Source organism: Bos indicus x Bos taurus, chromosome 19 (genome assembly GCF_003369695.1).
Source record: "Bos indicus x Bos taurus breed Angus x Brahman F1 hybrid chromosome 19, Bos_hybrid_MaternalHap_v2.0, whole genome shotgun sequence".
In the NCBI taxonomy this organism is placed as follows: Eukaryota; Metazoa; Chordata; class Mammalia; order Artiodactyla; family Bovidae; genus Bos; species Bos indicus x Bos taurus.
In genome coordinates, this window is record NC_040094.1 from 44283741 (window position 1) to 44296309 (window position 12569).

A 12569-nucleotide genomic window follows, 5' to 3' on the forward strand; every position below is an offset into this window, starting at 1 on the left:
CTCCCCGTCTCACAGCCTATTTCTTAATGTCCAGGTGGGCATCGAGGTCTCTTCCCCAGTCCCTGAGCCCCTTGGGAACATGCCCTCCTTCTCTGTCTTCTCTCCCTTTCTCTCATTACGTATCTCTGAAGTCCCATCCAACTTTAATATTCTTGTTCTGTGTCCCCCACCTCCCCATACTTCCCCCAAGTGCTCCTCTCAAGAAACACTGCACTGAGAGGTTCCTTTGTGCATTCTGAGTCACTGCAGTCATGTTTCACTCTGCAACGCTATGGACTGTAGACTTCCAGGCTCCTCTGTCCACGGGATTCTCCAGGCAAAAATACCAGAATGTGTTAATCTCCCACCCAAAGGCCATCCTAGAATGAAAGGACCCAGGCACCGTCCCCCCTTACCAGTAAAGAGTAGAACAGGAGATGTGGCTGGGGACCCCCACCTGTCAGTTTCAGGAAGTGGGGAGGGGGATACCTGGGGGCTTTAGAGCCTCTTACCTGTCTCTGCTACGTGGAAAGGCTGAGACCCAGGGAGGAAGAAGCCTATGGATTTGGGGGAGGAGGGGGGCCAGTCCGATAAGCGATCAATGCAAAGAAATAGAGGAAAACAACAGAATGGGAAAGACTAGAGATTTCTTCAAGAAAATTAGAGATACCAAGATGGGCTCAATAAAGGACAGAAATGGCATGGACCTAACAGAAGCAGAAGGTATTAAGAGCTGTCAAGAATACACAGAAGAACTGTACAAAAAAGATCTTCACGACCAAGATAATCACGATGGTGTGATCACTCACACTCATCTAGAGCCAGACATCCTGGAATGTGAAGTGAAATGGGCCTTAGGAAGCATCACTATGAACAAAGCTAGTGGAGTGATGGAATTCCAGTTGAGCTATTCCAAATCCTGAAAGATGATGCTGTGAAGGTGCTTCACTCAATATGCCAGCAAATTTGGAATACTCAGCAGTGGCCGCAGGACTGGAAAAGGTCAGTTTTCATTCCAATCCCAAAGAAAGGCAATGCCAAAGAATGCTCAAACTACTGCACAGTTGCACTTATCTCACACGCTAGGTGCATTGGAGAAGGAAATGGCAGCCCACTCCGGTGTTCTCGCCTGGAGAATCCCAGGGACGGGGGAACCTGGTGGGCTGCCATCTATGGGGTCGCACAGAGTCAGACACGACTGTAGCGACTTAGCAGCACATGCAAGGTAAAATAATGCTCAAAATTCTCCAAGCCAGGCTTCACAATACGTGAACCGTGAACTTCCTGATGTTCAAGCTGGTTTTAGAAAAGGCAGAGGAACCAGAGATCAAATTGCCAACATCCACTGGATCATCAAAAAAGCAAGAGAGTTCCAGAAAAACATATATTTCTGCTTTATTGACTATGCCAAAGCCATTGTGTGGATCACAATAAACTGTGGAAAATTATGAAAGACGTGGGAATACCAGACCACCTGACCAGCCTCTTGAGAAACCTATACACAGGTCAGGAAGCAACAGTTAGAACTGGACATGGAACAACAGACTGGTTCCAAATAGGAAAAGGAGTACGTCAAGGCTGTATATTGTCACCCTGCTTATTTAACTTATATGCAGAGTACATCATGAGAAATGCTGGGCTGGAAGAAGCACAAGCTGGAATCAAGATTGCCAGGAGAAATATCAATAATCTCAGATATGCAGATGACACCACCCTTATGGCAGAAAGTGAAGAGGAACGAGAAAGCCTCTTGATGAAAGTCAAAGAGGAGAGTGAAAAAGTTGGCTTAAAGTTCAACATTCAGAAAACGAAGATCATGGCATCTGGTCCCATCAGTTCATGGGAAATAGATTGGGAAACAGTGGAAACAGTCAGACTTTATTTTTTGGTGCTCCAAAATCACTGCAGATGGTGATCGTAGCCATGAAATTAAGATGCTTACTCCTTGGAAGGAAAGTTATGACCAGCCTAGATAGCATATTCCAAAGCAGAGACATTACTTTGCCAACAAAGGTCCATCTAGTCAAGGCTATGGTTTTTCCAGTAGTCATGTATGGATGTGAGAGTTGGACTGTGAAGAAAGCTGAGCGCCAAAGAATTGATGCTTTTGAACTGTGGTGTTGGAGAAGATGCTTGAGAGTCCCTTGGACTGCAAGGAGATCCAACTAGTCCATTCTAAAGGAGATCAGCCCTGGGTGTTCTTTGGAAGGAATGATGCTAAAGCTGAAACTTTTGGCCACCTTATGCAAAGAGTTGACTCATTGGAAAAGACTCTGATGCTGGGAGGGATTAGGGGTAGGAGGAGAAGGGGACGACAGAGGATGAGATGGCTGGATGGCATCACCAACTCGGTGGACATGAGTCTGAGTGAACTCCGGGAGTTGGTGATGGACAGGGAGGCCTGGCGTGCTGCGATTCATGGGGTTGCAAAGAGTCGGGCACGACTGAGCGACTGAAGTGAACTGAGTCCCCCTCTTCCTAAGGTCAGGTGTCCTGTGCCTGAGACTGCAGTCCCGCTTTCCTCTGAGTTCTTTATCTCCGTCCCTGCCTCTCATCATCAACAGCGGAGTGCCCGCTGTGGACCAGACTGATGCTGGACTTGGGGGAGGGGGTCCCTGTCTGCCACTTCTTCCTATCACTGCCCTAGGTCTGCTCTGGTGTGATACAACCCCTCCTCCCCCAGCTGAATCTCAGTAAGCATCCTCCAGGGGGCTGGGCTGATGGAGAGTCATGAACCCGATGAGTTCCCGACAGACCGAACATTGCTAAATAAGGGCCAGTAGTGGAGCTGTAGACTTGAGGGGCGCAAAGCCAAGTTCTCCCATAGGCTTTGCCTGGAGAAGCAGGGACTTACCTTCCACTTTCTTCCCACACTCCCTCCATCCTCTTCCTGCCCCTCCTTCTCATCCCAGTCTCACAGAGCCTGACCAGTCTCTTCGATTCTTTCCAGGAAGAAATCATTTTATTCCTGGCTCAGCTCCTCTGCCAGAGTGGATCAGGAGGGACTGGCTTTTGAAGTGGAGGTGTTGCTGGGTGGTAAGAAGGTCGGGTCGCTTATCTGATTTTTTGCTGATGGCCAGTGGGATCTTGGGGTCTATTTCTGAATCACCATTGCTGGACGTAATTTGTTGACTGAGAAGGAGAGACAGGAGACAAAACAGGTCAGCAGTTCCCAGGCCCACTGCTTTTGCTTACTGTATTAAGTAAGCCCTTTGAAGCCAAAGGGCTTCCCTGGTGGCTCAGACAGTAAAGCGTCTGCCTGCAATGCGGGATACCCAGGTTTGATTCCTGGGTCAGGAAGATCCCCTGCAGAAGGAAATGGCAATCCACTCCAGCACTCTTGCCTGGAAAATCCCATGGACGGAGGAGCCTGATAGGCTACAGTCCATGGGGTTGCAAAAAGTCGGACATGACTGAGCGATAATTAATTAATTACTTCGAAGCCAAAGGAATCCAACTGAAATATAGTGAGTGGCCCAGTCCTCATCTTAAAGGACTAGGATCGGGTTCTCCCATCCTTGGCACCTGTGTCAGGAAAAAAAAACGTTTCCAAAGCTCATCCTGTTTTATGTAATTCCCAAGACACTCAAGAGTCTTCCTGGGTTTGATGGTCTACAATTAGTCAGACACTAAGCTAAGTGCTTCAAATGCCTTCCCTTTTAATCCAGTCCTCATGACACCTCTACTGTGGAACTGGTATCATTCTCCTTTAATGGATGGGCAGCTGAGGCTCAGAGAGTGAGTCATGCTACCAGAGAGTGGTGATCCTAACTGAGACCATACCTCTTACTTCAGGTCTTACCTCCCTCCTGCCTAGCTGGCTCTACCCTAATCAGCCCCTAGATTTTGCTTCTTTGTACCTGTCCAGCCTTCCTAACTAGACTGTCAGCTCCTTCACTTAGTGCTGAGCAATGGGGCCTACCAAGACATTCTTATGGGCCAAGGAATGGAGGAATGGGCCATCCAGAAATGACTGAACAGCTTCAATCCCCTCTCCCAACTCCTGCCAAGGAAGCCTTTCTAGACTCCCCCACACTTACACTCAACCACACTCAGACACACAGCCAGAAGCTATCTGGCTTTCACACTTTGAATCTGTCTCACCGTGAATCGTGAGTACTTGGTTTGCATATCTGGGCTAGATTTCTTGCCACCTGATGAGGAAACAAAGCACAGTTACTCATCTGGCAGTTCTGAGAATGGAACATGGCACAGCTGGATTCTTTACCAGGCAGGCCATGGCCCCTATTTAAGGCAAGGCACAGACCCAGCCCACACTGAAAATTCTCTACCAGGAAGTCAGCCTGTGCTTCCCTGTTCCAGACCCCACAGGGGTCAGGATATTGTTGCTAAGCCTACAACTCATCTCCCACCCTCTGTTGGCTCCCTCCCCCATCTGTCCCCCTCACCCTAGAGGAGGGACTGACAACTTCTGAGCCACCCTCTGTGGAAGTTGGCAGGTTTCTCTGCCACCCTAGCTTGGCACAAAGCCACTCAGAGAGAGTGACTCCCAAGTAAAGGAGATTCCCCCAAATATGGAATCTGGGCCCTAACCAGGGACTCCATCCTCACTACCTCCCACTGCCGGGCATCTTACTTACCAGGACCATGAGGGTTGGTCACCTCTCTTTGGTATGTGTCCTTGTGGGGACCTGGCCTCTGGGAATCCTGGAGGATGTACTTGGAGGTGCACTGAGTAAGACATTCTTGGGCATTTGGCTGCTTTAGCTGAGGCGGCTGTGGTGGCTGCTGGGGCACCTGCGGCGGCTGTGGCATAGGTGGCAACTGTGATTGCGCCAGGGGTGGCTGCGACTCCTGCTGGGACTCCTGAGGTGGCTGGGTTTTCTCCTCACATTGCCGTTCCTCTTCTTGGCGTTTCTTCAGTTCCTGGCAAGAAGCCCCCACAAGTGGAATCCTCCTCCCACCCCATCCAGTCACCACCTTGCCAGAGACACTGCAGGAAGCAAGACAAGGGAATCCGAGGCAGAGGTGGCTGCAGGGTCTCTGCTCCCTGGAGTTGAAGCCTGAGCCTGGAGCCTGAGCCATCTCACCTCACCCATCCACACCCTAAACTGTTTCTATAGCAACAGTGCCCCCTGGCACAGCCCCTGCCCAGTATACACAGCCTCTGACCGCCTACTTCCTAGCTTGAGAGCTGTGTGCACTGAAGGCCGTTTGCAGTGCCAGAGAGTAAAGAATAATCTCTTACAAATGCCTCAAACAGCACTGTCCAGTAGAAATATAATGGGTACCATATTCGGAGATGAACGCTTTCACTTTCATATATAATTTAAAATTTTTTATTAGCCACATAACAAAGGAAGAAGAAATAGGTAAAACTAAGTATAACGATGTATTTTATTCAACCCAATACATCCAAAACATAAACTCAATATGATAATATTGATAATTTATAGTGTTTGTTTTTGTACTAAGTCTTCAAAACACAGAGGGCATTTTATACTCAACAGCACATCTGAATTTAGACATTACATTTTTCAAAAAAATGTTTGGTTGCAGGGCTTCCCTGGTGGCTCAATGGTAAAAAATCCGTCTGCCAATTCAGGTGACACCGGTTTGATCCCTGACCCAGGAAGATCCCACATGCTGAGGAGCACTTAAGCCCGTATAGCACAACTATTGAGCCTGTGCTCTAGAGCCCGTGTGCCACAGCTACTGAAGCCTGCGCTCTGCAGCAAGAGAAGCCACTGCAATGGGAGGCCTGTGCACCAAAACTGGAGAGTAGTCCCTGCTCTCCACAACTAGAGAAAAGCTGCAGCAGCAAGGAAGACCCAGCACAACCGTAAATAAATACATTAATAATAACAAGAATGTTTGATTAAGGGATTTCTCTAGCAGTCCAGTGGTTAAGAATCCACCTGCCACTGTAGGGGCATGGGTTCGATCCCTGGTCCAGAAAGACTCCACATGCCATGGGGCAACTAGGCCCGTGCACAACTTCTGAACCTGCACTCTAGAGCCCACCAGCCATGCTGAAGCCCATGCCCCTAGAGCCTGTGCTCCGCACAAGAGAAGCCACCGCAATGGGAAGCCCTCGCACTAGAAAAAGCCTGCATGCAGCAACGAAGACCCATCACAGCCAAAAGTAAAGTAAAACAAATTCATTTTAGAAAGGCAAGTTTGACAAAGTTAACTTGATATTTCGAGTTCATATACTTTACAATCAAGAAAGTAGATTTACTTACCCAAATTGTTCCAAACATACTTAAAATTTTGCCAGTATGTAAAGTGGATATTTGTTTTTAAATTTATATTTAAATAAATGTATGTAAAATTTAAAATTCAGCCCCTTAGTCTCCTAGCCACATCTCAAGGGCTATAGCACACAGGCTGGTAGCCACCCTATCAGACAGTGCAGCTTTAAAACCTCCTGTGCCTGACCCCTCAGTCCCACATGAGGCCTCAGCCTAGTATAACTGCAAAGCTGAGTCACCCTAATGCTCACACACATATCCATGACATCAAAGGAATTTGCTTTCCTCCAGCTCCAAGCAAAACAACATTCACCGGATAATAGCTTCCTGGGGATCTGTCTTCCCTCCCCATCTCCTCCCTATCCCTGGAAGGACCCTGGTGAACCTGGCCCCTCTCATGCACCTGCTCTTGCTGCTGCTGCTGGGCCATCAGCCACCTCTTCCGGTCCAAAGCCATCTGCCGCCGACGGGCCTCCCAGTGGTAAGCACTGCCCATGACAGTGAGGGTGACAGAAGGGAGAGGTGACAAAAGGCAGAGGGGTGGGGGCAGGTAGAGCCCAGGAGGCTGCCACTGCCCCCGCCACTTCTGTCTCCTCTCACCTCAACCCTGTGGCCTGTAACCAGAACCACCTCACAATGTGACCACTACCAGGGCAACTGGGCAGGCCCCCCTCCCCTGCCATGGGAAGGAGGGAGGTGTTCCTCCCAAGCCTCCCAGAGAACATCTTTAAAGCACCTTTCTCTCCGGGGCCCTGAGCAGGTAGAAGACACCTTTCCACCTTAGCTTTGAGTTTCAGTGGACCCCAGGGACAATTCCCAAGTGGTCTGACTTTTCTCTCTGGTTTTCTCCTACCCACACCAGGATTTCAGCATCTTCATCTGGCCCTCTGCTGACCTCTCCCTCTCCTCCTCCCTTAGTCCTCCATCTCCTCCCCCTGTTCTGAGTCAAGAAAATGCAAGGACTTCCATGGTGGTCCAATGATTAAGAATCCACCTGTCAATGCAGAGGACATGGGTTCGATCCCTTGTCCAGAAAGATTCCACATGCCATGGGGCAACTAATCCTGTGTGCCACAATTACTGAAACCCATGAGCCTAGAGCCTGTGCTCCATAACAAGAGAAGCAGCCGCAATAAGAAGCCCGTGCACCACAACTAAAGAGTAGCCTCGGCTCTCAGCAACTAGAGAAAGCCCAAGTGCAGCAAGAGGACCCAGCACAGCCATAAAAAATTTTTTAATTAAAAAAAAAATCCAACTAACTTTCACTGGGGTCTGAGCTCTGTGAATACAACAAGGTGGCTTATTAGAAATTACCCTAGTCCTGGGGATTTAATATGCTGGGCTCAAGTCAACCCTCTATCTCTTCTTCTGAACTTGAGCCCAGTCTTATCTCTCTGAGACTCCATTTCCTCACCTGGAAAACCAGAAAGTTAATACTTGTTACTGTCCTCACAGGGTTCAGTTCGGTTCAGTTCAGTCGCTCAGTCATGTCTGACTCTTTGCGACCCCATGAACCACAGCATGCCAGGCCTCCCTGACCATCACCAACTTCCAGAGTCCACCCAAACCCATGTCCATTGAGTCGGTGATGCCATCCAACCATCTCATCCTCTGTCGTCCCCTTCTCCTCCTGCCCTCAATCTTTCCCAGCATCAGGGTCTTTTCCAGTGAGTCAGTTCTTTGCATCAGGTGGCCAAAGTATTGGAGTTTCAGCTTCAACATCAGTCCTTCCAATGAACCCCCAGGACTGATCTGCTTTAGGATGGACTGGTTGGATCTCCTTGCAGTCCAAGGGACTCTCAAGGGTCTTCGCTAACACCACAGTTCAAAACCATCAATTCTTCGGCACTCAGCTTTCTTTATAGTCCAACTCTCATATCCATACATGACCACTGGAAAAACCATAGCCTTGACTAGATGGACTTTGGTGGCAAAGTAATGTCTCTGCTTTTCAATATGCTGTCTAGGTTGGTCATAACTTTCCTTCCAAGGAATAAGCATATTTTAAGTTCATGGCTGCAATCACCATCTGCACTGATTTTGGAGCCCAAAAAAATAAAGTCTGCCACTGTGCCCACTGTTTCCCCATCTATTTGCCATGAAGTGATGGGACCGGATGCCGTGATCTTAGTTTTCTGAATGTTGAGCTTTAAGCCAAGTTTTTCACTCTCCTCTTTCACTTTCATCGAGAGGCTCTTTAGTTCTTCTTCACTCTCTGCCATACTGGTGGTATCATCTGCATATCTGAGGTTATTGATAATTCTCCCAGCAATTTTGATTCCTGCATGTGCTTCCTCCAGCCCAGCATTTCTTATGATGTACTCTGCATATAAGTTAAATAAGCAGGGTGACAATATACAGCCTTGACGAACTCCTTTTCCTTTTTGGAACCGGTCTGTTGTTCCATATCCAGTTTTAACTGTTGCTTCCTGACCTGCATACAGGTTTCTCAAGAGGCAGATCAGGTGGTCTGGTATTCCCATCTCTTTCAGAATTTTCCACAGCTTATTGTGATCCACATAGTCAAAGGCTTTGGCATAGTCAATAAAGCAGAAATAGATATATTTCTGGAACTCTCTTGCTTTTTTGATGATCCAACGGATGTTGGCAATTTGATCTCTGGTTCCTCTGCCTTTTCTAAAACCAGCTTGAACATCTGGAAGTTCACAGTTCATGTATTGCTGTAGCCTGGCTTGGAGAATTTTGAGCATTACTTTACTAGCCTGTGAGATGAGTGCAATTGTGCAGTAGTTGGAGCATTCTTTGGCATTGCCTTTCTTTGGGATTGGAATGAAAACTGACCTTTTCCAGTCCTGTGGCCACTGCTGAGTTTTCCAAATTTGCTGACATATTGAGTGCAGCACTTTCACAGCATCATCTTTCAGGATTTGAAATCGCTCAACTGGAATTTCATCACTTCCACTAGCTTTGTTCATAGTGATGCTTCCTAAAGCCCACTTGACTTCACATTCCAGGATGTCTGGCTCTAGATGAGTGTGAGTGATCACACCATCGTGATTATCTGGGTCGTGAAGATCTTTTTTGTACAGTTCTGTGTATTCTTGCCAGTTCTTCTTAATAACTTCTGCTTCTGTTGGGTCCATACCATTTCTGTCCTTTATTGAGCCCATCTTGGTATCTCTGATTTTCTTGAAGAGATCTCTAGTCTTTCCCATTCTGTTGTTTTCCTCTATTTCTTTGCATTGATCGCTGAGGAAGACTTTCTTATCTCTCCATGCTATTCTTTGGAACTCTGCATTCAAATGGGTATATCTTTCCTTTTCTCCTTTGATTTTCACTTCTCTTCTTTTCACAGCTATTTGTAAGGCCTCCTCAGACAGCCATTTTGCTTTTTTGCATTTCTTTTTCTTGGGGATAGTCTTGATTCCTGTCTCCTATACAATGTCACGAACCTCTGTCCATAGTTCATCAGGCACTCTGTCTATCAGATCTAGTGCCTTAAATCTATTTCTCACTTCCGCTGTATAGTCATAAGGGATTTGATTTAGGTCATACCTGACTGGTCTAGTGGTTTCCCCCACTTTCTTCAATATAAGTCTGAATTTGGCAATAAGGAATTCAAGATCTGAGCCACAGTCAGCTGCTGGCCTTGTTTTTGCTGATTGTATAGAGCTTCTCCATCTTTGGCTGCAAAGAGTGTAATCAATCTGATTTTGGTGTTGACCTAGTGATGTCACAGGGTTCACACAGGACAAAATGGATTAATAGATGAGAAATATATGCAATGAAGATTAAAACTGCTGAGCTACAGGTTAGGATTCTTTATTATTCTACCTAATTTGCATCCTGTTGAGGAGGAAAAATTCATTCTCTGGGCTTCTAGGTTCTTTGGCTGGTCTAATAATCAAATGGACACAAGACAGATTGCATGCATGCATGTTCAGGCACTCAGTTGTGTCCAACTCTTTGCAGCTCCATGGACTGCAGCCTGCCCAGACTCCTTTGTCCATGGAATTTCCCAGGCAAGAATACTGGAGTGGGTTGCCATTTCCTCCTCCAGGGGATCCTCCCAATCCAGGGATTGAACCCATGTCTCCTGCGTCTCCTCTGTTGGCAGGCAGATTCTTTACCACTAAGTCCCCTGGGAAACCCCTAAGACAGATGAACAGGAGCAAAACAAGTGTAATTACATATATTCAGGGATCCCATAAGAATATAAGGGCCTGGGACTTCCCCTTGTGGTCTAGTGGTGAAGAATCTGCCTTCCAATGCAGGCAATTCGGGTTTCATCCCTGGTAGGGGAACTAAGATCCCACATGCCCCAGGGCAACTAAGCCCAGGTACCTCAACTAGAGAGAAGCCCAAGCTTTGCAGGTAAGACCTGATTCAGCCAAAAATAAAAATAAAATAAACATTTCTTTAAAAGAATATGAGACCCAAGGACGTTGAGGCTAATATGCCATTCTGAGCTAAGGAATGGGATAAGAGTTTAGGGCTTCAAAACTGAGGAAGGGGTACTTCTCTGGTGGTCCAGTGGCTAAGACGCCATGTTCCCAATGCAGGGGGCCAGGTTCAATCCCTGGTCAGGGAACTAGATCCCGCATGCTGCAACTTAGGCATTCGAATGCCATAACTTGAGTTCATGTGCCCGTGTGCCACAGCTAAGACCCGGCACAACCAAATTAAAAAAAAAAAAACAAAAACAGAGAAGGGTAAATCACAGGACAAAAAGAGATCATGTATTTGGTAATGAGTTGTTTGCCCTGCTGTGCAGATGAGTCTCTCAGATAAAAGTTCTCTCTGATAATAACTCTCTCTGAGACAAGCCCCCTGTCTAAATTCTTTTAGGCAATTGAGTGAGAGATAAAAAGCTCTTCCTGGGTCTTTGGATCCTCCACTGCCTTGAGCTCGAATCACCCCACGTATTAGTGACACATTCTGGGGAGATTCATTTTGAACTCCTTGAGTTCCCAGTAGGTGGAGAGGCTAGAACAGTGGGTCATTTCATCAAGTAGATTATTGGTCTTTCTGCACTGATATAAATTTTTCTAGAAACAGCAGAGGCTGATTGCAGCTGGAAACAAGGGAGGGATGTGGGTGAAAAAGGGGCTTCGAACCCAGCCTCACCCTGTAACACTGCGCTGGTGGAGGGAGGGTGCAGGATATAGCCCTTGAACCAGAGAACAGGTTCATAGAGAGTCTGTCAATTCAGGCAGCTGGTATACTGTACTCACATAGGGTTCTGGAGTTAGACTGACTTTGGTTGAATCCTGGCTGTGTCACCTATTAGCTAGGAGAACTTAGGCCGATCACTCAGCATCTCTGAGCCTCTCCTCTGAAGGTCGTTGGAAGACACCATGGGATGTGTGGGAAGTGTCTGCCATCAATGGGGGGACCTGGCTATGGCTGGCTGATAGGGTTGCCCCAGTTCTGTTGAGGAGCCGGTGGGTCTGTGAATCTTGTTACATCTCTCTTTTCCTATTTAAATTTTTTGTAATATTTATTTGGATTTCCCTGGTGGCTCAGACGGTAAAGCATCTGCCTACAATGCGGGAGACCCGGGTTCAATCCCTGGGTTGGGAAGATCTGGAGAAGGAAATGGCAACCCACTCCAGTACTCTTGCCTGGAAAATCCCATAGATGAAGGAGTCTGATAGGCTACAATCCATGGGGTCAGAAAGAGTTGAATATTTATTTATTTGGCCGTGTTGGATCTTTATTTTATTTTTTAAATTTTGGCTGTGTCGGGTCTTCGTTGCTGCTCCAGCTTCTCACTGCAAGGAGAGAAGTTGCCAAGCAAGGACTCCAGGGCACTTGGGCTTCAGTAGTTGCTGTGAGTGGGCTCAGTAGTTACAGCTCCTGGGCTCTAGAGCACAGGCTCAATAGTTGTGGCCCATGAGCTTAGTTGCTCCAAGGCATGTGGGATCTTCCTGGATCAGAAATCCAACCCATGTCTCCTGCATTTGCAGGCAGATTCTTTACCTCTGAGTCACCAAAGAAGCCCTACATTGGGTTTTAGTTGCAGTACACAGGATCTTTGTTGGGGCACAAGGGCTCCAGAGCATGGAGGGCTCAGCAGCCATAGCATGTAGTTTCCCCGGGCTGCTCTGTCCATGGGGATCCTCCAGGCAAGAATACTGGAGTGGGTTGCCTTGCCCTGCTTTAGGGGATCTTCCCAACCCAAGAATTGAACCCAGGTCTCCCACATTTCAGGTGGATTCTTTACCGTCTGAGCCACCAGGAAAGCCTGAATACTGGAGAGGGTTGCCATTTCCTCCTCCATAGGATCTTCCCAACCCAGGGATCAAACCCAAGTCTCTCATGTCTCTTGCATTGCCAGGTGGGTTCTTTACCTCTTGCACCACTTGGGAAGTCCTGTGGGATCTTAGTTCCCCAATTAGGGTTTGAATCCAC

At 47.4% G+C, this 12569-nt stretch overlaps 1 protein-coding gene across 1 annotated transcript; it reads right to left on the reverse strand.

The window, feature by feature from the left end:
* Window positions 1-2919: 2919 nt before the first annotated feature.
* Window positions 2920-6803, reverse strand: LOC113878287 (putative uncharacterized protein DDB_G0294196). Its single transcript, XM_027519309.1, has 4 exons — window positions 6598-6803; window positions 4581-4866; window positions 4084-4133; window positions 2920-3111 (listed from the first exon to the last, which is right to left on the reverse strand). Exons 1-4 carry the CDS (start codon window positions 6688-6690, stop codon window positions 3085-3087), a joined length of 456 nt encoding a protein of 151 aa, XP_027375110.1. The 5' UTR covers window positions 6691-6803; the 3' UTR covers window positions 2920-3084.
* Between the last annotated feature and the right edge of the window lie 5766 nt (window positions 6804-12569).